This window comes from Dama dama, chromosome 14 (assembly GCF_033118175.1).
Source record: "Dama dama isolate Ldn47 chromosome 14, ASM3311817v1, whole genome shotgun sequence".
Lineage (NCBI taxonomy): Eukaryota > Metazoa > Chordata > Mammalia > Artiodactyla > Cervidae > Dama > Dama dama.
Genome location: NC_083694.1, coordinates 34,124,769 through 34,150,898, shown reverse-complemented (window position 1 = coordinate 34,150,898; position 26,130 = coordinate 34,124,769). Strand labels below are relative to the sequence as shown.

The 26,130-nt window shown below is 43.5% G+C and overlaps 2 protein-coding genes and 1 non-coding gene across 4 annotated transcripts in view; 1 reads left to right on the top strand and 2 right to left on the bottom strand.

Annotated features, from left to right (window-relative positions):
- NME7 (NME/NM23 family member 7) overlaps positions 1 to 1,487 on the top strand; it is a 226,486-nt gene extending 224,999 nt beyond the window's left edge. For both annotated transcript variants that reach the window (XM_061160272.1, XM_061160273.1), the window contains one exon: positions 1,137 to 1,487. In XM_061160272.1, coding sequence (XP_061016255.1) covers positions 1,137 to 1,169 — 33 coding nt within the window. In that variant the 3' untranslated portion in view covers positions 1,170 to 1,487. The remainder of the gene's footprint in view (positions 1 to 1,136) is intronic.
- Positions 1,234 to 25,575, bottom strand: ATP1B1 (ATPase Na+/K+ transporting subunit beta 1). The gene is made up of 6 exons (XM_061160275.1): positions 25,286 to 25,575; positions 20,786 to 20,914; positions 8,389 to 8,544; positions 6,415 to 6,599; positions 3,597 to 3,677; positions 1,234 to 2,666 (listed from the first exon to the last, which is right to left on the bottom strand). Exons 1-6 carry the CDS (start codon positions 25,380 to 25,382, stop codon positions 2,403 to 2,405), a joined length of 912 nt encoding a protein of 303 aa, XP_061016258.1. The 5' UTR covers positions 25,383 to 25,575; the 3' UTR covers positions 1,234 to 2,402.
- LOC133069729 (small nucleolar RNA SNORA66) lies at positions 12,056 to 12,188 on the bottom strand. Its single transcript, XR_009695954.1, has one exon. It is a non-coding gene; the product is annotated as a small nucleolar RNA SNORA66 (small nucleolar RNA).
- Positions 25,576 to 26,130: the final 555 nt, after the last annotated feature.

The following is a 26,130-nucleotide window of genomic DNA, read 5'->3' as shown; positions in this document are numbered from 1 at the left end:
TTCCCTGTGCTATACATTAGGAACTTGTTATTTATCCATACTATATACAATAGTTTGCATCTGATAATCTCAACTCCCAATCCATCCCTCCCCTGCTCCATCACCCCTTAGCAAACACAAGTCTGTTCTCTGAGTCTGTTTCTGTTTTATAGGTAAGTTGATTTATGTTCTATTTTAGATTCCACATATAAATGTGGAATCCATATATCCATATAGATAATCCATATATATAATCCATATATAAATGATACATTTGTCTGTCAGACTTACTTAGTATGATAATCTCTAGGTCCATCCATGTTGCTGCAAATGGCATTATGTTCCTTTTATGGCTGAGTAATATTTCATTTGTGTGTGTGTGTGTCTGTGTATACATATATATACCATATCTTCTTTTTCATTCATCTCTTGAAGGACATTTAGGTTGCGTCCATATCTTGGCTATTGTGACTAGTGCTGCTCTGAAGATATGGGTGCATGTGTCTTTTCAAATTATAGTTTCATCAGGATATATTCCCAGGAGTGGGACTGCTGGATCATATAGTAGCTTTTAGTTTTTTGAGAAACCTCCATACTGTTCTACATAGTAGCTGCACCAATGAACATTCCAACCAACAGAGTTCCGTTTTCTCCACACACATTCCAGCATTTGTTTTTTGTAGACTTAAAGATGGCCATTCTGACTGGTATGTGATGGTACCTTATTGTAGTTTTGATTTGCATTTCTCTAATAATTAGCGACACTGAGCATTTTTTCATGTGCCTATGCTCATCTGTACATTTTCTTTGGAGAAACGTCTATGTACATTTTCTGTCCATTTTTTGATTGCTAGCATCACTTTTTTTAAACTCAAGTAATAACAACCTTGACTTTTTTTAAACAGCTGTACCTTGTGAAGCACTAGCAGGAACCAAAATTTCATGTTTTCTAAACTGAGTATCACTGCAGAATATTTCTAAACTTGAACTTTAAAACTGCATTGAGTCTCTGCCTCCAATTAACCTGGTTATCTCACAGGAAGGGGTGTGCACCTTGATGTCCAGTGTCCAGGGTCCTGACCCAGCTCTTGGCTTCTGTTGGATGGAAAAGGCCAAACTTCCATAGGAACTAATGAAATCACATTTTTGTCTTTCAGGTTCAGTATTTCTTCAAGATCTTGGATAACTAGCAGTGTAGAAAGTAAAGCAGTCACAGGTTGGGGCATTTAGACAAGAGTGAATCACGCACATGAGGAATGTGTTCATTCTTTTATTGTCCATTGTTTTAACCTGACTGAATACAAGATCAACAAGAGCACTGTACTCCTGGCAATTATGACATATGTTAGAACATGGATTTTTGCACTGTAGACAACATTCAACATCAGTCTATGGGGTACTGCATTGCTTTTTATAAAGTCCAAAATAAAGATTTATTTTCAAACAAGTGACTTTGGTTTATTTCATACATTACACTTTTTCTTGCAGAAAAAAATAAAATTGTACAACTGCATAAATATAAAATTCTTCCACCATGAAAATGGTTAAAACATTCATAAAGACACAGCACCAGCATGTGATGCCTCCAGAGAAAGGAAAAAAGGAAAGTGAAAGAAAAGGTACAAAGCAAATGAATCGGCCCTATCACTAGCCAAAGTGATGGGCGCTCCGGATCTCACCCACAGTTTCAGAACGGACTGGAGGACGGGGAAGGAGAAGTCAAGACGGCATTCAGGACAAAGCACAACGCCACCCATCACCTCTGCGTGTGTTTCCATAGTGACACTTAGAGTTTAAAGGGCAGTTCCCCCATGGCAGCCCACCCCACCCCCACCCGGACCCAGGAGGAAAAAAAGAGAAGACCTAACACCACAGGAAAGGACTATGGAGTGTGTTAAAAACGCTCATCGATGGGCCGTTATATTTGAAAGAGCCAAACCCAAAGAGGAAGAAAAAAAAGGTACCATGCCAGTTTTATTCCCATTGAATATTTACACCTTGGACAGCAAACCTTGCTCACATAAAGTAGAAAACGGATACGATAAAACATGGCTTGAAAAATGACCAGGGTGTGCACCTAGTACTGTACACTAAATAAAATACACAAGGCAGCAATACTTAAGGGTCAGAAACACTGCGTACTACAAGTCAGTTATGGAATCATAATTTACAGTAAAAATGGGCACGTCCCAAGGCTCAATTTTTATTTTGTCTTTTGTCATTTACAGTAGAATAAATATTTTGTTGCTATTGCTACACTTTAAATTTACATTCTAACCTATTAAATGCAGAAAGCTAGTGTAAAGCATATAGATTAAGTGTAGGTCCCATACGTATGACAGTTTGTTCAAGACTAGTAGGTTTTTGTATCTTTTTTTTTTTAACTTTTTTAAATGGCTAGTGGGAAAGATGTGTGCTTGTGATCAGCTCTTAACTTCAATTTTTACATCAAAGCGTCCCTGAAAACGGTCTTTCTCACTGTACCCAATGTTCTCACCGTACGCCTTACACTCTATGCGGATTTCAGTGTCCATGGTGAGGTTGGTGAACTGCACGGCCAGGAGAGGCTGCAGGTACTTGGGCTGCAGAAGCTTGCCGTAGTAGGGATAATACTGCAGAGGGAAACCAGGGTAGCCACCCAGTCCAAAGTACTCTATGCTTCCAACTTTTTCCTTATCTTCGTCTCGCTAAAAAACCAGAGAGGAAATGAGATTTTAATGGCTCACATCCTGGGAATCACTGTTTGTACTCACATACAAATGAGACTGTCAGTCCCACAGAGCTGTCTCTAGAACACCATCAGTCATCCTCCAAGATGCCAGCTCAAGCCCGCTCCGGGAGGAGGTGAACATTAGCCACTGGAGGATGTGACAACATCTGACATATACTGTATCTGACACATATGCAGCCTAATCCATAGCAGCCTTGAGAAATGGTCCTCAAAGGAGACTGTGCTCATTGTAAATGGGAAGCTGCAGCAGAGGCCAATTAAGCATTTCTTCAAGCTAACACAACCTTCTAGAAATAAAGCCAACACCAAAAGTCAGAAACTCTTCAGTATGGGTCCAGTGGATATTCTCAATGACATTATCTCTGAAAGTTTAACTATTTGCCTTGCCCTTTCTTGTTGCCATTTCCTTTCTTGGTGCTAACATAAAATTGGACTGTTTGGAGATTCCTTTTATTCTACTTAAAGGAAATACACATTGATGGTTACCTTCATATTTTTATTTTTATTTTTTTAAAGAAAAACAAGAAACAACTTTTCAGTGTAAAATTGTCAATTGGAAAAAAAAACATTGGCCTGAAGTTTTTAGCACAACGTGGGCTAGAGAAACATTTGTGTGGGCTGGTTCACCTCTCAGATCTTTAAACCAGTATCCCAATTGATTAAATTTGTTTCTTGTTCCAGTGGAGAAACTGACAGTTTTATTCTTGTTACATCTTATGGTTTCATTAAGTTTTACCCAGTGTACCTACAACTCAATTGGCTAAGACTAATTCCTGGAAGCAGTGTTTCTTATTTCCATGTTAAAATTTTACCTCTAATTTAAAACCATCTCATTTATTCTCCCCTCTCCCCCACCCACCCTCAGCAACTCAGAAGATCTCCTTACCTTGCCAGTGCACTGAACAGGCAGGACATATGGATTATACTTCATCACTGGGTAAGTCTCCAAGGACTCATTCTTGGGAGGCTAAAAATAAAACCCATGTTGGTCAGTAAGTTTGTAAATAATTTTATTTCTGAAAAAGAAAACTAAAACTTGTAGCCCAAACAAGTACACTTTTGTCAGCTGAAATAATAACCAAACACTTGAGGACAGCAGAATGAATGACTGCCCTAACCAATCTAGGAAAGGTCATTAATTTTCTTGAAAATAATGGCCCAACTTTTGTTCTAAATGGAACTTCTAATGGTAACCCATATGTGCTCTATTCAAGAATTCTGAAAAATAAGAGCCAACTCAGAAATAATCCTCTTTTCTCATTTGCTAAGATTAAAATTAGATGGAAAGGTGGGTTGACATTTCTGTTTTTATAAAACTGGGCTTTCCTCCCGAGCCATGAATAAATAATGCCATCCTTCTCCTTCAAGCATGCCTTCTTCAAGTAAGCTTTCCTTTTTTAAATCTCCAGTAGAGGCACTGTCATTTAAGTCCCAGTTTTGTTAGGAAATTCCAGCATGTAAAACATAAAGGTGGCACTGCCCTAAATGAAGGGGTCTTGTAAAGGGGTGAGTTCATTGAAGGGACCCACAGTACACTTTGAAAGTTAACAGCTGAAGTGATATCCAGGGCCTGCCCTCCTCCATCCCTGGCTAAAATCCACCTCATAAGACGTGTGAGGAACGTCTCCCTGGAACACAGCCGCTTGCCTACTCACGTCGGAAAAGCATGAGTCTTGACATGAGCTGTAAACACACAATCTAATCAGAGTTAGATAAAAGGGACAATTTTCTGTATCAGTAAGGGACTTTTTGCTACCATTCTTTGTTTTGGAATACAAAATGATGATCATCTAGATTTAACTCTCTTGGAACTTTCTGCCAGCAATAGATTTATCTTTAAAATATGTCAAGAAAATGTTTACTAACAAAGTAGTTACTGGAATCTATCTTCACGGAGGAGGAAACAGGTACATGAAGATGTGGAGTCCTACAATCTCTATAATTGTAACAACAAAAGAGTTTGGGATTTGGGATGGGGTGCCAGTCAGAAAGTGGTGATGGGTAACCACGGGGAGTCCAAAGCAGGGGCGCTTGGGCAGGGAGAAACTGAAAAGTAAGAGTAGCTGAATTCATAACTTTAACAGAATATCTTTATAAATATGGGAAGAGATGTGAATCTTAACAGACTAGAAGTGCCGCCTCTGGGGGTGGGTACAAATATCATTCATCATCTATAAAGAGAAATTACCAAAATTACCAAAAGATTCAAAGAGCAAAGATCACGATTAGTCCTTGGGACACACTGCACCAATTCCTTTCACTGCTAAATACCTGGTTTATCTTGGTGAAGAGCTTCCTAACAATATGACCATCAACTCTGTGTGTGATGTAATGGCTCTCACCCTTTTTCTTCCATTATGTCCTAGTCCAGACTTCCCTGGTGGCCCATTCAGTAAAAAAAAAATCTACCTGCAATGCAGGAGACCTGAGTTTGATCCCTGGGTCAGGAAGATACCCTGGAGAAGGAAGTGGCAACCCATTCCAGTATTCTTCCCTGGGAAATCCCATAGAGGAGCCTGGCAGGCTACAGTCCATGGGGTTACAGAGAGTTGGTCATGACTGAGTGACTAAACCACCACCATCCTAGTCTAAGTGGAAAGAAGATTTAAAATTCTGTTGAGTGATACATAAATTTCTGTGGGCAATCCATCAAATCAGCCAGCCATCTACCCACTCATCTATTTTTCCCTCCTGTGGCAGTGAGAGAGTTTTGATACATCCTTCAGTTATGATAATAAAACTTTTCATCTCTACATTGACTTTTTGAAAATATTCATGGGTAACACTGTGGGAAAAAACAGCATGTAACAGAAAGCCGATGAACAAAAGAGCCGGATTCCAGAATGAAGTAAATTTGTTCGTATAACTCTGTATTCTGTAGTCAGTTCCTATCAGAACCAAAAACTACCCTCTTAATGGTGATGCTCATATGTGCAAATATAAAAAACATGGAAGAATGCATGCTTAAGAGAAAAAGATGGTATTTTTAAATTCATGATCTGGGGGAGAGAATGAACTTAGCAATTTTATAAAAGCAGAGGTAACACCAATACAATTTTTCCTTCTAAAGAATTACTATCATCCCACTAAATGGTGAATGGAGGCAACTTGCCATTTTTGGGTGATCTCCAGGAATACTTACCTTATATGGGCTGCAATAATGGCAAAAGCCAATGGCATTGTTATAAAAGTTCAACCTAGTATTCAACTAATTTTACCATGAAGTCTTCATTCAGTAAAAACAAAGATTTTTTTCTGATGATGATATCATTTTTCTCAGATTACCAGATACTTTTTTTTTTTTTTTTAATACCGTGGCCCCTAGGGTACCAAAACCAGAGTCTGACTGTACAGGCAAGTAGGTTTTAAACTTAGAGATAACCTGTTTCTCTTTTTACTTTTAAAGAGTCTATAATTTCCATAATTACATTATAGAAATGCAGAACAGGGCCACTGGACTGATGTCAGAATTTGGCTCTGCCACACAGGATTTCTCTAACTTTAGGAAATAAGATTAATGACCTAACTCTCAGAATTTCAAGATGGCTACAGAGGTTTTCAGTGTTACTCTACTGATGGGGCTTTAAAACTGTCACTGAGGATCCTTTAAAAACTCATTATAGTCTATTCTTCTCATACCAATTAAGGACTACATCTAAGTGTGAATGGCTCATTGAAATTCTGTGATTTAAAATAATACTTGCCTTAGGTTTGAAGCCCAGAACTCGGTTGAGCTTTATAATGACACATGGTTTGCCATCTTTGTAGCCGTAAGTTTCATCATTTATTCCAGAGCAATTTCCCAGCCATTCAAGCTTGAACCTGCAGACTTTTCGCTCTCCTTGTTCATTGTTAAATTCTCCTCGATCTTTGAGTTCACTGGGCACATCTGAAAATGCAAATGCCATTTTCACATTGTACTGACAATTCCCTGAGCATTATTGATAAAGGACAGGGCTCTCTTTCCTGCCGCAATGACTACTTCTCAGACAGGGCTATCCTGCACCTACTGTATGGCCTAAATTAAGGAAAGATTTCCAGCAAGCAATCTCTCACCTCTCCCCTGACCTTAAAAAGGTATTTTTACCAAAAGCACTAGCCAGTACCTGACCCCACACCAAAACGTCATAGTACTCTATAGCGCTGATGAGCAACCACATAATGTCTGCTCTCTGACAATATTTCTCTTTCTTTAAATAATGGATGACTCTGCTGTTTAGAAGACTGAAAGGAAATTGGATCTCTCTTCATGGGTAGCATTGTTTGCACAGGCCAGCATTAGCTTAACTCAATAATGGGGATGTTATAATTAGAACACAAATTAAAAGGACTGCCAGTAATTTTCAGAACTATAAGTTTCTTGGTTGAGATTTCTTACAGCTATGCTGTTAATGAACATGTCAAACAGTAAAAAGTGAACAGGAAAGAATTGCTTTTCCTTTTCAACCACCAGTCAAGGTTTGAAAAAAATGTTTTTTGAGTTTTTGCCTTTTAACACTGAGTTCTTATAAGCGTTTGTTCGATGGAGAAAATTTATAGCTGCGTGTTTTAAACTGAAAGTCTTAGGAAAAAAATAAATGAAAATAGAATTCAAAGTTAAAGCATTCTGCAGGAAATTGATGCAAATACCATTAATTATGTATGTGTATGTACATATATGTACTTAAAATATATATATATATTTTTAAGTCCACAAATTAACTACTTTCCCTTCCAATAGTAAAGTACCTCAATTCGGTCCATCTCCTGAAAAGAGATTCACTCTATCATATGCAGTGAATTTAATCATTTTATCATTTAATTATTACAAAGATGAAAATCTCATTTAAAGTCAAATGAGAAAAATTTCATGAAGATGTTTCTGTTAAATTACTAAATCCTTTCAAAATAACTTAAAATGGCAATTTACCCCATATTACACAACCATCTGCCATATAAAGAACAGGAGTTGAATGGAATTAGAAAAACTGATTATCACCTAGTAACTCACAGCAGCATCTTATTTGTGATAGGTATGAAAACAAAGCTGGGAAATTCATACTTCAGGGAGCAAGGGGGAGGATGTGTGTTTGTGTCAATGGCTTAAGGAAACTAAGAGCCATTCTTTACACTTATCAGTCATTCCCTTATCCAGATGATTAGCTGCCTAAGACATATTTCATTATCCATCCTGGCCAGGGTCTTTAAAATATACCCTGACCATAAACCCTCCTCCATCAGGTCAGTGTGGTTACAGCTAATCACACTAAAGGGTCATTTGGCTGAGAGAAGGTCCTATGAACTCTTCTATAGGGGCCAGGGGGCTGGGGGGAGGGAGCGGGGCAGAAATCTGGAAATAAAGGCAATTATGTTTCTCAAAACCAACGTATGTAGGAGGATCAGAACTGTAATATGGTCTTTGAGTCTGATCAGTAAACAGAGATGCCTGGCAGTTTTCAAAACACACCTTTCAAATAGGGGTTAAAGTAACACTTGCCACTATACAGTTTCACTGTATCCAAGCTAAACCCATAAAGTCTTTCTGCTTTAAAAAAAAACAAACAAAAAAACAGTTCCTCTCAATATGGTCAGAGTTAATCTTTTAAATACTTCAGGAGGATCTTTCAATCATTAAATAACAAATTGAAACAGGAGATCAGAATTAACCAATCACAATCATCCAAAACATGTCTACTTACTGCCACAATCTTCAAATATCATATCATCCTTCTGGGCCGAATCTCTGTACTTCTTCAGGAAATTATCTATGTTATCCACATATGTCATATAGCTCTTGGGATCATTAGGACGAAAGCCAATTTCAGTCTTTTGGATCTGAGGAATCTGTGTTAATCCTAGACCAGGTAGAAAGTTAGAAAAACAGAGAAAATCATGAGTGGGGAGGCAATCAACCAAGATACTGCAGACTCTCCACATGTAAAACATACTTTGCTAATGCATTCTGGCTAAAAAGAAATCATGAGTCAACCAAGATACTGCAGAAGCAGACTCTTCACATGTAAGACATATTTTGCTAAAGCATTCTAGCTAAAAAGAAAGGCTTATGAGACTTCCCCAGTGGTCCAGTGGTTAAGACTCTACCTTCCAATGCAGGGGCTGTGGGTTCAATTCCTGCTCAGGGAACTAAGGTCCCACATGCTGCAGTGTGCAGCCAAAAATAAAAAAAATAAACTGGGTTAAATTCTCTCTCGTGCGAAGTCCTTTCTCTGGCATTTAGGTTAAGTACATAAGTACCAATGACTGTGTCTTAATTATCAGATATCATATAAGTTCCCCAACAACATTTCATGATATGCATATTTCTCTTTTATGAATGAAACACTTCTTGCACAGGAAGGTTAAGTACCTGGCCCAAAGTCACAGAGGAAGTGGTGGAACCGGAATTCCAACCCAGGCATGCTATACTCTAAAGCCTGTTCTCTTTCCAGTTTTCTTTTGTGCCCAAGTTAAAAAAAAAAATGCATTGCAAGCCAGCATCTCACGCAGATGCTTCTTCCTTCCCTAATGGCACGTAAGACTGAGCACAGAGGTCTTCCTCCATATTCCTTTTAATCAATGAACTTATGACCACTGAAAACTGCAGACTTAAAGACTACTCAATAGAGACCATATGCATCTTTTAACCTAAACTGGAGGAATATGGAATTTATGTGTTTCTCCGGCTTTCCATTCCAAACATAAATGGTCATTCTGAGCAAGTCAAGTGCCGGACAGGGTAAAAACCAAAGTATGTATACCTTGGATTTCCACTCTTCAACGACTTTTTAGATTCTTTAACTTCTAAAAGCCTCTGCCATTCACATGACTTCCTAGATAGACATTTGAGCAATGATACACAGCACTGTCTCAGATAGTGACTGGACAGTCAATCACAAAGCGTTCTATTCTAGGACTGCCAGATAAAATATAAAATGCATAGTTAAACTTTATTTTCAGATAAATCGTGAATAGTGTTTTATACAAGTATGTCTTATGTAAAACTGGGGACATACATTAAAAAATTATTCATGGTTTACCTGAAGTTCACATTTAATTGGGCATCCTGTATTTTTATTTGTTAATCTAGCAACCCTATACGAATCCCCAGTCCCAGACTTGCCCTCTTAGTGTTGGGCACAGAAGGAGCCTCATCATCACAGTCTTTCAGGGTAAGCTCCATCGCTCTCGCTTAGGGGCTTATTAAATGTGCAACCTTGCAGACTCTGCTGGGGACCTGCCAAATCCCCATCTCTAAGTGTGCAACTGGGGAATCTCTGCTTACCAAGCTCAAAGAGATCCTTAAGCACTCTTGGTTTGAGAACTACTGCTTTAGAGGATGAGAACCTGGGTGTACCAGTCCTGACCCAATGACCTCATTAAAGCAGAAGTGATGATCACAGGATAGTAGCCATGTGGTGGTTTAGTCACTCGGTCGTGTCTGACTCTTGTGACCCCATGGGCTGTAGCCTGCCAGGCTCCTCTGTCCATGGGATTCTCCAGGCAAGAATACTGGAGTGGGTTGCCATTTCCTTCTCCAGGGGAGCTTCCCGACCCAGGAATCGAACCATGTTCTCCTGCATTGCAGGCAGATTCTGTACCAACTGAGCTACAAGGGAAGCCCATTTAGCAGCACCATTTGTGAGGCTTCAGACCAGGTTTCAGTAGGGTCTGGGCTAAATGACCCGTTATTTTTCCTCATCATTAGCGATGGCTTTGCGCTTCAAAAGTAATTAAATAATGAGGCTGGGGAGAGCTCAAGACTGAATGGGCAAGTTCTTTTGTGCCTGCAGTTACCTAGAGGCATGGAAATGATGAAGACAGGGAATGTGAGGGTCTGCAGCCGGGCAGAGAGAGTGCCCAAGACAAGCTATGAGTGACATTAACAGTCATCTCAGAAAGGATAATGGAGAACCTGAAGAATTTCGGGGGGGGGGAGGGGGGGAGGGGGAGTGTCAACGGTGATAGAAATGAGTCTAAAGGGAAGAAGCAGGAAAAGAGTTCTGTTAAAAACAAAGGTTACTACAATTAAAACATTTTTTATGATGCTCACAAACCATAGAAAATCATATGACTTTAAATATACTCAATATATTCTAAAAAATGTTTCTCTATTGATACAATTATTAACTTAGAAAATTGCCATTGTGATTATTTATAGTACAAAAAGAGGCCACATGATAAAGATGATAGATACATACATGCAAATATAAACAAACAGACTGCCACTGGGACTGCCTGCCTGAGCTAGAGCAGTAGACAGGGCTCCTCCCAGCGAAATGCAGAAAGTCTAGGAAGGAGGCTTGTTGCTGGTTTGCATTGTAAACAAGACACCAAGTCGAGGTGACCTCCCTGGACCTGGGGACGAGCAGAGGCAGGCCCAGATCTAGAGGTTTCACAGAACTCAGGGGAGGGGACGTTCTCCTAATCCTGGAGTCAGGAGGGAACACAGCCTCGGGGGACATTCGCTGATCTCCGGGGCGGGGCGGGGGGGACACTGAGAAAGGCAGCGCACAGGGCCAGAGAACTCAGAGGCAAATGCTGCTGAATGTGTCGGGTATTCTGTGTGCCTGCAAGGGGGTGGGCAGAAATGGACTAAGATCTGTGTGCATAGGGTTAAACAGTGTTCCCAGGCTTGGGAAAGAGAGGGGCAGGAGAGCAGTGGACAGATGAAAGAGATGAGACCAACCATCAGAAGCCAAGCGGTGGTCTCCCCTCAACTTCAGGAAGGAAGGAGGCGGGGAAGAACCGGCTGGCTGACTGCAAGGACATCAGCCTGGTGAGTCACGGTCTCTCTGCAGAGCGGTGACACAGCAAAAACACAAAACACTAACAAAACGTCCAGGAGCCTGGTGTGAGATTTGGAGCATCTCACCCAACAGTTTGAAAGGTCACACTGAGAGCAAATATGGTCGCCTCTCAATGGCGGGGTGAGGGTCATCTGGCCAGTGTTCCCTCTGGCCCAGCTGCAGCTCTCCTCCCCAGCAGTCTGCCCTGCACTTCCTGGCTGCGTCTGCATTTCTCTTCCCTGGCTACTCTACCTCCCAGGTGTGTATGTGTGTATAAGTACAAGTGATGTACTTCTCCGGTTCTCCCACAGCAAAAAGGAGAGCAAGAAGAGCTGGGGTTCTGCGGAGAACTGTCCTTTCCCTCTCAATGCCAAGTGCAGGGTCCCCACTATTAAACAGACCAGGTGACACGTGTGAGACCCCAAAGCATTAGCTCCCTTCACTCAGTGCTCTGGCTCTTTACTACCAAAAGAGCACGGCTAGGTGAGCTCTTCAGGAGTCTGAGAGCTCTGGTGAAAACCAAATTCATGCCTATCCAGAGACTTGTACCAGTGATCCTTTTTTTTTTTTTTTTTTTAAATAATATACTGGGACAGAGTAGACCACCATGGTAGCATCCAAGGCTAATCCATTTCTAGCACCACAATTACTTTAGCAAACCTGGTTCCCCTCACTCCTGCAACATCACGCAGAGCTAGTGATCAAGTCTGCACACCAGCGATTCTTATTAGAAACGCTGCTGTTAATCATCTAAGATTTGATTAATGAAAGTACAGATATTATTATTACATGCACAATGCACCACTGGCTCAGAAAAGAGTTATACATCACGGGTCTTGTATCCACCAATTCCCAAGAGCCCAAATCCTTCAGAGAGTTTGGCTTATGATCAAGCCTGTATGTTACCATATGAGAGACATGTAGATCAAACACACTTGAAGAATCTCTATGTTCTGCACCGAGAAACATCACTGATGAAATCAAGGATGTAAGAGGTGAAATGGACAGGTAAGCTTTGGGTCTTGCCATCCTGTGAGTTGCCCAGCTGGATAAGACCTTGGGCCAAAGTTGGCAGATGGAGCCCAGGAACAACAGACCAACCCTCGGGGAACACAGCCACGTCTCGCTGTCTTCTCTAGAGAAACTTTCCCTCTGGAGTCTGCGCGATCATAGAAGGTATAACTAATATAAGCCTTAGTGACTATCCTTTTAAGATACCCAACTTCTGATCTAAATGTTCCTTCCAGAAAAGCATGAACCATTTGGGTTGAGGTCATGCAATCAGCTTCTCTCTCTAAACCCTAAGCTATGGGAGCACACACAGACATAACACACAAATACCCAGGAGGCCACCCCAGAGTCAAGTGCGGCTCTCGCCTCCTTGGTATGTTCTTCAGCTCCCTTTCCTCATATTTCTGGAAGGCCCCTCACTCTATCAGCCACCACCTCTCTCTCTTCTCTTCTCTTTTGTCTAGAATCTGCTAACCTGAGAATTTCTCTTCCTGCAAGCTATCAGAGAGCAATCCCCTGGACTGTTCTGTTCTGGATAATCTTAATTAGGAGAGTTCTCTGATGAGATTTTCTCTAAACCATTAGGAAAATTCCTACTAATTTCTCTAAAGCAATTAGATACTCAAAAGAAGCAGATGAAGGACCCTTGACCTGGTATCTAAATCCTTTAAACCATTTATATTATCAGACTAATTTTCCATTAGTCTGGGATAAAAAGGGATAGAATTGGATTTGGCAACTTCTTTATTTTCTTGGGGCTTCCCTGGTGGCTTAGATGGTAAAGAATCTGCCTGCAATGAGGGAGACCTAGGTTCGATCCCTGGGTCAGGAATATCCCCTGGAGAAGGAAACAGCTACCCGCTCCAGTATTCTGGTCTGGAGAATTCCATGGACAGAGGAGCCTGCGGGCTATATTTGATGGGATCGCAAAGAGTCATCTTGAGTCCATGAGCAAATTTCTCAACCATGACCCTCTCCAAGGACTACACAAATCCCTTCAGCTGTCCCTCTCCACAATGTTCACTCCTTGGTTGTGAGTTATAGCTCTGGATAAGGACAAGCTTTGTTTGTAGTAGTAACTCTCAGAGGCCAAAGACAGCAGAACACCCAATTACTGACCTGCAGTTTCCAATTATATTCTGGGAAACAGACCTAACCTGCTTCTCCAGTCTTCTGAACTTGAACCTACATGAACCACACTAAGCTCTGGACAGCCTAGCCTTCAACTGATCATTTGCCATAAATTACAGACTATTATCAAATAGAGTCACCTGAAAGGACTGAAATGAGAATCTGGATATTTGAAGTTTTACTATTTGGTTTTTAATTTGTGTGTCAACTTCACATAAGATTTGAAGTTAAAATAATTAAAAAAAAAACAACAAAAAAAACCTTTTGGCTTTACACTTGACTTTCAATTACATTGACCTCTCCTTTGGTTCCCCATTTCTTGAGAAACAAATAAGGAAAACACATCACCATGGACTTTAGTAGGGTTCAGAGCAGGAGGGGTCAGGGGAAAGTAAAAGAGGAAGGGAAAGGAAAGAGAAAAGAAAGACTGTTCATTAAGAAAAGTATTTTGCTTCTAATTAGGTTTATGATGTAGCAAGCTTATAATGTCTCCATCTACTTATGAGTTTGAAGTATTTAAACTAGAATGCATTCATTTTAACCTTGCAAAGTTACTCAAAGCGAATTCCAAAGTACAGCTGCTTGTGCCTGTCATTTATTACAACCAATAAATTACTAGGCCAAATACCCTAAATAGGAATCACTTTCCACAGAAACCTCCAGAAGACAAAAAAGTGCTTATAAAGGGAGACTTGCACATACTACATACATGTTGGTCTTCTGAACATTCCAAGTAGAAAAGTAATTTTCCATTAAAAAAAAAACTGGGAACATGGTTTTATACACAGTCATACACATCTAGGTACACATATATACACACAGACATGGGCTTCCCTGGTGGCACAGTGGTAAAGAAACCTGCCTGCCAATGCAGGAGATGCAGGAGTTGCAGGTTTGATCCCTGAGTCGGGAAGATCCCCTGGAGGAGGAAATGGCCACCCACTCCCGTATTCTTGCCTGGAAAATTCCACAGATAGAGGAGCATGGCGGAGTACAGTCCACGGGGTCACAGAGTTGGACACTACTGAATGTACACACACACATGCGCGTGCAAACACACACACACACACACGTATTCCCCCTTCAAATGCCACTAGGATATTTATGGGTTTTGATTGTTGCTTTTAATTTTTATTTTACCTATGCAGGATTAATACCAATTTACCTAACAAAAATACAATGAGGGCATAGGAAGAAAAGTGCCACTGTACTTTCTGGAAACTAGTCGCTTAAACCTCACTTTCTGCCTCTGATTTGCTTTTGACTGTGGCCTGGGATCAGTTGAAGTCAATCCCCCTGCTGCTGGGCAGGTTCACATCTCCACCCTCCCCAACCCTCAAGAATCTCAAGAAGCTGCTCTCTTTGAAAAGTCTTAGAAAGATGAGTTGCTGGACTTTCTCTACAGCCTATTTGGGTGTTCAATAACCCTCAGTGTATGGAAATCTTTTCTCCTAAGTTAAATGGCATGCACACTGGTTGAAGGCTCTTCTCCATTTATGGAATTATCCTATATCATCAAATATTTTTTTTTCCTATAGTTGTATAATCATCTTCAGGTGAGCAGAGAGAATTACTGATATTTAATTCAAGGGCTTTCTCTTAGATACACACGGAATTTCACAGGGACATAGCTTTAATATCTTGTATAGCTCATTATTATGCTTGTTCTCAGTAAAATAAATGATAACCACTTTTATAATGGAAAACTATAGTCAAATCTATCATATTAATGATGCTTTTTTTAATCCAAGGCCAAACTGATGAACAAGCACACACAGTAGTTTGATTTTAGATACAAAATTTGCTAAGTGACCAATATCCTAAAATAAGACACCACATTGAACAGGATATCTGATGATGTCTACTCATGCATGTTATATAGGGAAAGATACTTCTCTGGTTGGAAGCCACTAGGTGATACCTCCCCATTTCCCCTTCATCTTCCCAGCATCTCTCATCTTGTCTGTCAGATGAGCCATGGGGTCCTGAGATTATTAGAATGAGAGCACAGAACAAGCACAGATATCAAGTGCAACCCATAGTATTTTACCACAGACGTGGAGGTAGAAATGGAGGCTGTAAGGTCGATGTTCTTTCCACTACCACCTTCCCCAAGCCCTTCCCTCCAAAGAGAGCAGCGGAAAAGCCCTACATGAAGCTTCAGATTCATCTCCCCACTCCCATCTCCATCTCTGCATGAAATTTGTTACCTGGTTCTATTCACCAGAGGTCTTTGCTCTGCTCAGTCATCTAAAATGAGCACATGAAGTAAGGCACATGTTTTTCTGTGACTCCAAGAATATTTTAAGTTAATCAGTAGGCTTCCTATGCACCTGAGCTGACATGATTAATCGTACCTTTAACTTTAGACTGGAAGAAAAAGCACCCTGGGGAGGTGAGTCGTGAAGGCCAAACAGCCAGGCTCACTAAGGAAGGGAACCTGGAGTTTGCTGTCCTCAACCCTTTACCAAACCCTTTACCCCTTTCCAGGGTAGGAGCCCCTGGAAATCCTAGTGCCTCCAAGGCCAACTCATCCACAGCCTCAGACTCTGGGCGCAGGTTGGCAGGACCCATTTGGAGGAGGGAGGAGAGGCAGGTGAGGGAACTGGGTGCCAGGCGGGGCCTGGAGGGCATCAGATGTTCATCATACAAGCTCACAGATCAATGGAATCTAACGAAAGAGCAGAAAAACATCTTGCTAGCACTCTGAAGTAATAATTCCCCCAAAGTATAAGGAAGCCAAATGTGTCCAATTCCCCCTTTTGAAATTTAAGTGAAAGAGACTAAATACAGTGAGATATAGTTTGGAAAGAAAAAAAAAAAAGGAATTCTGAGCCTGACGTAATGACTTCTCAAGAACTCACTGGAATTACAATGAGATTGGAATTCTAATGCCTTGACAAGATGTCTCCCAATCAAGGTGAAGTGAAGTCTGCTGGTGGTGGCAGTGTGGTCTGCTGGTCTCCGCCCACCCTATTCCCCTGCCTCCATGCTGGCTACACTTCTCACTGGAAATATGAGCCTTTTAAAATGAATTCTTCCTACACTGAGCCACCTTTACATCAAAACAAAACAAAAACCTGCCCACAACTTAAGAGGAAGAGTACACATCCATTGCTGCTCACCAGGAAGCAAGGTGGCTGGAAGTCTCCCGGACCCCCTGACTAACACACAGTGACCTTCATTTCGTCCCCCCGTGGCTCGGTGAGTGCAGGGCAGGGTGGAATAGGGATGGAAGGGGAGACTTTTCCCTTACACCACTGGCCAGGCAGCAAAAAGCACAGGGTCAAACCAGGGGCAGGCACGGTGAGCATGTGCGTGTGGGCACGTGGGTGTGCCTGCTGCCTGCCCTCTCCCGCACGCTGACAACTGCATCTCTCTCCAGACCCAACACCCTTAACATGTGAGAAGAGATGCCACTGACCACTGCTGAGGATTTTCTTAAGAGGGTCCCCCAGGGAGGAAAGCTTGGCAGGGGTGAACCCAAAAGTGGGGGTATTTTAGAGGGAGAGTAGGACCAACGCGATGTCACTTAAATGTACTTAACCATTTTTCTTAAACCTGTTTCCTAACCCAGATTCTCTCACTCTCCATGGAAAGCTAAGATCCTATTATTGTTGTTTAGTTGTTAAGTCCTACCCAATTCTTTGTGACCTCATGGACTATAGTCCCTCAGGCCCCTCTGTCCATGGGGTTTCCCAGGCAGGAATACTGGAGTGAGTTGCTATTCCCTTCTCCAGGGGATCTTCCCGACCAATGAAAATCTAAGTGTACAAAACACCCATGTTATATCATCCAAAGGCTAGAAATACTAAATTCAATATTCAAAAAGAAGACACTCTGCTTCCAGTGAAATGACAGGGCTATAATAAAATAAAGGCTGTTAACAGCCACAATTTACCTAGTGCCATGAGGTTTGTGACTCTAAAGTACTATTCACTTTACGTATATGTAGTATCTTTTTAAATTCTTAACCCCCATTTTATAGATGAGAAAACTGAGGCTTAGTGAGGTTAAGTACTGTGTGGAATGGTGGGATTGTGTCCAGCTCCACAGCCCCTGCTTGTCCTTTTCAGGTCAGTTTTGTTGGGAACTTATGTGTTGTGGCTTGCGCCCTCGGGAGCTGTTCTCACATTTAGGTTAGGCAACATGAAACTGCCAACAGGCAACCATTTTTTGACCCACCAAAAAAGCAAATTAATATGTTTCAACATAAAATCTCAGCAGCCCTTGCCTTCCAGGCTGAGTAGGCACTTCTGTTTCAATATCACACAGCAACACGACTTTGTAAGGAATATTATAACCACTAATGGCTATAACTGGTCAGGGCAAGAAACTGTACATTTATCTGTTTTTTTCTTACATTTTTCTCCTGTTTAAAGATTTATTCCTTGCCCTGAGACTTTTGTGTTTAGCCCCGCAGCTTGTCCAGTATTATAGACAAACAGATGCAAATATTCTGTACAATTGCCACTGCTTAATTTGGCCACATTCACACATGTTATTTAGAAGAGATCTGATGACAAGGTATTCCAGTGTGAAAAGGGCAGTCAAACCTCAGTCTGGTCAGGTTTGTCTTCGTGACTCAAGTTCAGTTAATAATAGCATTAATAAGTCTTTACATCTTTAAATGACAGACCACCTCTTTCACACATTCACTAGGTTCATTTGACTTAAATACACACTTTCCCCCCTTTAACGGTCATGAAAAGAGAGGCTTAAAGATATTAATTTGAAGTCAAAAAGTTTGCCAGTGTTTCTATACAGATCTTGTCTGTGGCCTGAAGAAATAGTTATTGCCTACCGAAAATATAAATTCTTAAGATGTGTTAAACTGAGCCCGGGAGGGTCCCTCAGAGCACTCAGGGAGAGTCCACAGGCTATGCTTCTCGCTTCTCGGCAGCGAGTGCTCTGCCGACCTGGCCACCCCCTCAAAGGCCACTGTCACTTTCAAATGAATGTTATGTCCCTTGAAAAGGCGAAGTTTGTAAAAGGAAACTTGGCCTAGCCTCTCCTGGCAAGATGATGGGTGAGGAAAAGGAGAGACAGCGACATGACAAAGAACTGGAGGGGGTGGAAGGGGGTGGGATGGAGGGCTGAGGAGGACTCTTCCTGTGACTCAGACCAAAGGACAGGAATGCATATTTCCAAGATGAGCCACCGGCATTCCTTTGGAGAAGTGACTGTTTGTCAGGTCAGTCCAACTGCTGTGAGGACACTAAATATAGGTACTCAGAACATGTCTTTTAGGAAGGGGCTGGAAGGAAGGGGAGGGAGGGAAATGCAAGGTCATTTGTAAACCCTTACTTCAAAGGTCTGGCTGTTTGACTCTTTCTTTTTGAAAGTGAAACTTCCCTTTCTGCAGAGAACATGAAGAATTTTTATTTTATTACGGATTGACTCCTCAAAGGTTAAATACTCAAGGGCCAGTTTTTAAACTGGAAGTTTTAAACTGGAAATTTTCTTCAGGAAATTAAAGAAAATGCTTGACTTTGGGGTCACCTTGAGTATAAGAACTGTTTGAAAATGGCATCATGATTGAAAATTAGCTCTTAAGTGGCAAAAAAAAAAGAAAAAAAAAAGTCTACACAGGTTTAAAATTATGACTACTAATGCTACCATAAAAGCTGAAGCAGATGTGAACATGAAAAGACACACCATGCTTTACTGTCACAAAAGCCAGTGTCCAACATGTTTACTTAAGATCCTACATTTCTCTGTACAAACCAGAATTCCTGCCTCAACCTTTCCACAGACCCACCTCTTTGAGGAAACAGTTGTCACAAACTGTGAATTATTTAGCAGGTTTAAGTCATTTTATATACTTACATGTTCTCTTTTTGTCACTTCCAAAATCCCCGAGATCTAAATTTACCTGGAAATATTTAGGATTTTTCTTACAGTAGAGGACTATTTGACTTGGAGCTAGCAAAGAGTGTTTTCCACCTCCATGTTCTGAAGCTTTTCTTCCAAGAGTCCCTCTCAGGCCCAAGGAGGAGGAGGACATGACAAGCCTGTGACTGGCAGCCACACTTGATCAAGGCCGCTCAGTCCCATGAAGACGGCCTCGAGATTGTCACCTCAGTACAGCTGTTAGTAAATGGTTGCCTGGGGAAAGTGGAGACGGGACACATCACCGCCACCCCTGGTGGCAGCCTCAAGGTCATTGACCATGTGAGAACCCGGAAGTTATGCAACATTTCCTCTCTGGAGGTCCTCCTGACAATGACTTTGAGATGAGCCAGACAGTACAATCACTAACAGAATAATCGAGTGTGCTGGCTCTGCGGTCTCGTCCTTGGGTCAGTGTCAGGCGTAAGGGCAGTGGGACTCCCCGGGGTTTAGTGACCGGTGAGGACACACGTGCCTTCAGGGCAGGTCAGTCTACAGTGACAGCATTCACACACAGCAGGGCACTCGTGTGGCAGCCTGCAGTTCTCAATGATAAGCTCTTTGTGGCCTCAAGTTTTCAGAGCTAAAGGAGACAGGTACTTAACCTGCAAAGGGGGCCCAGAAAGCCAGTAAATAAGATGCCTATTAAACAACAGGCATAATTAGAGGAGTGAAGAGAGTGTGCCTTGTTGAAGGTCAAGCTGCCCGTCAAGAACAGGTGAAAGAATAGACTCCTGAAGTCTGGGCTCCCCTCCCTGGGAGCTGGTGGCCATTTCAGAGCTTCTCATCATCCCTAAAAATAAGTTAACCTTTAAAAACAAGAGCCAAAGTGGTTTTTTTAAAGGATTTATCTGAATCATAGTCCCCTCAAGCAAGTGAAAAATATGTGTGTGAGCTGGAAAGGCCCCATGACGAGCCCTCTAACCAACCCCTTGGGTGTGAGGGACGATGAGAGCAAGGCTCTGGTCGGGATTCACAGAGCAGGTGAGCACCACACTGGATAAAGGACCAGGGATCTTCTCCCTCCCAGCAGAGCTGGGAAAGTAAGATGTCTGCAACCCCAGCAGCACTGCCTGCAATGCAGGTAGAAGAGCTGGCTGCAAGAGACACAGTCCCCATTCTTCCTTCCCCGGCTGGCTTTACCACCACATGACAAATGTTCAGAAGAATGTGCTCAGATAATACAACTATTGTTCGCAGAAGTGTTATATCAGTTGAAAAAGTGACCCTCCTTTCACCTCCAGAAGAAAACTGAACATATTTACATTCATTTTACCTGGTGGGGCCACTCGGTCCTGATATGTGGGCTTGAATTCGCTGATGGTGAGCAGCATCACTTGGATGGTTCCGATGAAGATGCCCGCCAGGCAGCCATAAAAAATGACGTAGAACAGAAGGATCTTAACTGCAAGGAGAACAGACAGAAATACAAAAGGCTATGAAGCAGTCCTATGCGCAGAATTCAGGGCGAACCTTGCCAGTGAATGGATTTCCTTCCTGGCTTCCCCTCTAACCTGTGTCTTCAGAGTCTCCTTTCCCAACCTTGATCAAGAGTCTGCACCTCACTCCCAGACTCCCAGACTGTGGGGTAAAAACAGGGGGACAGGGAGTCCTCCATTACAATGTACCTGTGTTGCAGGATGGTTAAGGGTAGAATGAATATACAATGAGAACTAAGATTCTTTAGGAAATAATTTTATTCCCTAAATTAAAAAAAAAACAAAACTGTCATGAAGATCATTAATAAAACCTAGGGCTGTGTTTGTGTGCTTATGCAATGCCTTTCAAATATGACAATATACTCCCTTAGAGAATGATGTTTCCTTTGCTTGTTTATCCCTTGACATTTCAACACTACAATCCAGGCCCTGATGCTTCTCCAAACATTCGAATGCCCGTGAGTTTTTATGCTGAGAAAGAGTGATGAATGCTGAGCAAGCTGGTGAAGCTCTCCTGACCAAGTACACCGTCTTTCCTTTCAGGGGCACCAAACAACAGGGGAGAAAAGAAAAAAGAAGGAACTGCTATGGTAAAATGGCAAGTAGAAATTTTTATTTCATCTTCTGACTGGACTCAGATTAAGGACTAATAAAACTGACTTCTCTTCTTCCCATAGTTCACAGGATAACAGAATGGAAGCCAAAACGGCTGCAAAAGTTAAAAAAACAAAACAAAACAAAAAACACACAACCAAAAACAAAACCCCAAAAAACAAACCTTGAAGCCCATGGACTGGAATGAGGGTATCAGTTACCAGTTTACAGGGATTATCTCCCAGATTAGCCGCATAGTAACAGGCTGTACTAGGCATCGCCAGGCAGCCCCATGCCAGCCAAACACTCAGTGTGAAGGCAGCAGTGGGAACAGGGTTATCAAGTCTGAAATATGACTGCACAAAGGAGCCTTAAGTCACTTCTCAAAACGTTCAGATCTCCTGCAGTAAAAGCTGGGGTCCTTGGGAAAAAGCAACAGAACAAAAGTATTATTGAAGTGTGTGTGTATGTGCATGAAGGAGGTCAGGAGGGAGTGGGTTCACTGTGGCTGGAATTAGCCAGATTTGCCTTCTGTGTATACTTCAAAGCTCAACTTTTCTATCAGTGATAAATAGTTCAGGGGAAATGATACTCTAGAGTTGTTAAAACAAGGAAAATCCACATGAAACCTACGAAAAATGCTTCACCATAATCCTTTTTCTCCTCCATTAAAGAAAAAAAAAAAAAAAAGAAAAGAAGGAAATGGGCAAAGACCCACGCCAAGATAAGAAGAAATGAAAAGACTGTACAATCCAGAACTACAGCTGCCCAGCTCAATCCATTCCTCCCCGCAGGACAAGAGTTAAGTGCTGCCTTCTGTATCCAGGCAGCAGTAGGCAAATGGCAAGGCTGTGACGTCAAGAGATCTGGAAAAATTTTCCAGTGAATGCTCCTAAGAGGTGCAGGAGCTGGTGTAACGCGGTCAACACGGTTCTCTGCTGCCCGCACCCCAGGCACTTACAGCCCAACCACGGAAACGTTTAACACTCATTTCTGGGGCTCCAGATACCCGATTCTAACAACAGGAGGAGGTACAGAATTGAGGCTACAATTTGATTTAAAATACAAGTATGACTGAGGAAAAACAACTCATTTTGCAAGCACACTGATTCAATCTCAGGAGATACACCCTCCCCTATCTGCCCAACACTGTACCCTCTGGGAATTGTGCTGAGATGTGACTGAGTCAGTCTCCCGCGTTGGTGTTGTGAGGTCACTTGGTTAGAGCAGGCAACGCAGGTGTGGTGGGGCATAGGCAATGGGGGCCAACATGCTGGCTCCAAAAGAAAAGCCAGGTATATTGTACAAACCTGACAGGGTGGCGCAGAGGGTACACTTTAGATACTTTTTTTTTTCCCTTTTGAAGCAATAGTTCTTCCTTTAAAAAAAAAAAAAATAAGTAATATAGAATTATTCCAATTAAAAAAAAAAAAACAGTACCTTCAAAAGGTCATATGCAGAAGGGAAAATGGTATCTGGGCCCAGCGGTCAACATAAACACCTACCAACGCCTGTATTAACTTAACCAAAAGGTAGGCAGCACTGGGCGATGTGCGTGCTACGCTCTCTCCAGCAGGTGACAGGCGAGGCTCTTGCGTCCATCTTGGTGAAAATCTACCTACAAGAAGAACTGAACCAAGGGCAACCTGCCCTGGTCTCAAGGGCATCCATGTTAGGCCCAGGACTAGAAAGGTGGCGTTTTCTCCACAGGAAGACACGGCTGCTGCCGCCTTCTCTGTCTACGAGAGGCTCTGTCATTTCTTACATGGCCAGAAAGGAGGAGACATACTACTGCAAAAGAAAAACTGGATTTTTTAGCCCAGCACCTCACCTGCACCTTGGAAAATGGAAGGAAAGATGAACCATAAGCATCAGTACTCATGTCTGCATTCATGAATCAGTGTATCGACACTGCTGTATGTAGTATCAAGACACAAACATCAACACACACACTCTTTCTCTCTCTGTGTCATACGGAGGTGCTGTCAGCTTACAGAACAAGTGCTTCCATACTGCCTTACCCTCTAAAACAAACATTATTCTGGAATTGGCATGAGGAAAGAAAGATATTTTATGAGAGGGAAAAACACTAGAGGGCCAATTTTACAATATGCCTAGAGTCGATGTAGCCCCTAGCCCCTAATGAAGCTGCGGTCAGATCATCATGGTAGGAACCTCCAGTCAATTTGGGAGAAGGGAGCCCATCCCGCAGCGCACCCCTCAGACCTCACTCAAGTTACCAAGAGTCGCTAGGAGATGGCCCAGGCTGGGAGCTGTTCACTCCACAAACACCCTGAGTTCTCCAGGCCTTCCCTTCCACGTTAAGAAAACACAGAGAGCTATCATTCTGCATAGGAAACTATGGCAGTAACCCCACTGAAGAATACAGTCTTCCCAAAATAAAATACAAAATACAAGCTGCAAGCCATCACCTTAAAGACCTGCATTCAGCATGCTCAGGGATACCTCAGCATAGGTCTGGGATTAAGATTTCACCTTGACTAACCTTGAAGTGTGATGCATTATTAACCCTTTACTTTTCAATCAAGAGAGACCCATTACAGGCTGCTTTTTTTTTTCCTCTACAAAAATCGTACATTCCAGGTTCTTCCATTTCAAAATGTCAGCCAAGCGCTATTTCCCTGACTCATTCTGCCGATGCTCACAGAGCCTTCCAATCAGAAGAACCACATTAGCGCCTACCCAGGGCTCGCTCAGTGGCTGCAGTGGCGGGGCTAGTGGTGTAGGTGATGGTGATGGTGATATTAGAGAAGGAGGGGGCAGTGATGCAGGAGGGGGGAGTTCCCTCCCTCCTTCCCTCTCTCTTCCGCAGTCACGACTCATATTCAGATTTGCCTACAACTCTGCCCTTCAAAATGACCTTACAAAAAAAGAAAAAAAAAAAGTCACCCTTCCCGTGTAGAGAGGTGGAAGACAAGTAAGGTATCTAATTTGCAAAGGGGGGGAAAAAAAAAATCTATCCAGCCAAGCAACAGGCTACCCAAAATCTTGTAAGATGACCTGTTTCTGCCTTTATGCTATTTATTTCTTGCACCCAGGCACCGATTCTGCCTCTCTCTGTAGACACTGAAAACAAACCGACTTTTGCCATGTTTGGGGGCCCAAAGCTCAGAAATGGAGTCCTGACATAGAGCTTCCAGGGCCGTTTCTGGGCTGTGATGACTCCAGCGTAGGTCATCGGTGGGGAGATTGTAGGTCTCGCTACGAAATACTGCAGTGTATGGATTCTGTCACCGCCGCCCCCCACCCCCGCCTTCTGAAGTACATATTTAGACTAGAAGAAAGGTGCTACAACACACAAACTCTCCTGTATTCGAATTTCCTTCCTGCGGTTCTCTCAGAGCCTCAAATTTCATTTTTAAGGACTTGGGACACGACTGTAAGGGAGAGACAGATCAACTCTCCCATCGCCGGACCGTTCCCAGGACGGAAGGGCTCCAGTGATGCTCAGATAGGCTACAACTGATCAAGACCGCCACAATCCACATAACGCTCTACCTGACTAGCTCGCATCCCCGCCCGCGCCTATCCCGGGGACTCCGCATTCCGCACAGGGATGACAAGCCCGGGCCAGGGCAATCCGAGCAGCGCTCACCACGCGAGCCCGCGGCGCCCTCGCCAGCGCTGAGCGCGCCGAGCTGTCCGCAGAGCCTGCGCGGGGGATGCGCCTACCCGGAAACACTAGGCGCTAGGAGGGCAAGGGCTGCGGACCCCGTACTTACACCAGCTGCCACCGGTCCTGCCCAAAAACTCCTTCTTCTCCGAGTTCCAGATGAATTTCTTCCAGCTGCCCTCCTCCTTGGCTTTTCCGCGGGCCATGGTGGCGGGTCAGCAGCTGCCGCAGGGACTGAAGATGGGTGACTGCGGCGTGCGCTCTCGCGTCCTCCCGGGCTGCCGCTCGGCGTTCCCGGCCTGGCTCTCCGTTGGCTGCACCCGCCGCTGGCGCTGCGGCTCTCTGAGTGCCAGACGCGCGGCGGAGAAGCAGAGTCAGGAGCGGCAGGAGGGGTAGGCGGCGGCGGCGGGGGCGGGGGCGGAGGGAGGAGGGAGGGACCGCGCGCGCTGGGCGGCTCCGAGCCCCGCACCTATTGGTGGGCGCGCGGCCGCTCGCGGGCTCTCTTTGGTCCGCCACGCGCTCCTCTTGCCCTTGGAGCGGCGGGGGGTGGGAGTTCGGGGCCCGCAGATGCCGCTCCCGCAGCCACCAGGGACGCGTGTACGGCCCCCACCTCCTGTGACCTCTGCAGAAACAGACAGGGACGGGAGAAAGTCAGAAGGAAGGACGGACAAGCGACAGCCGTCCGCCACGAGTCGAGAAATTGGCAGGGGCGCACGCCCTACCTTTACTATATACCGCGCGGGGCGGGGCCTGCGGCCCGAAGGGGCGGGCGCGGGGCTGGCACAAAGGAACCGCGGCGGCCGCGGCGGCGCGAGGGGCGGGCTGGAGAGCTGGGGCGCGGAGCCGGGGTTGGGGGGGTTGAGGGGGAGAAACGGCGCACCCCCCACCCCGCGCAGCGCCCTCCTCGATCCGGGCTGGGCACAGACCCGCCGTTCCCGTAGTGAGCTGCCCTGC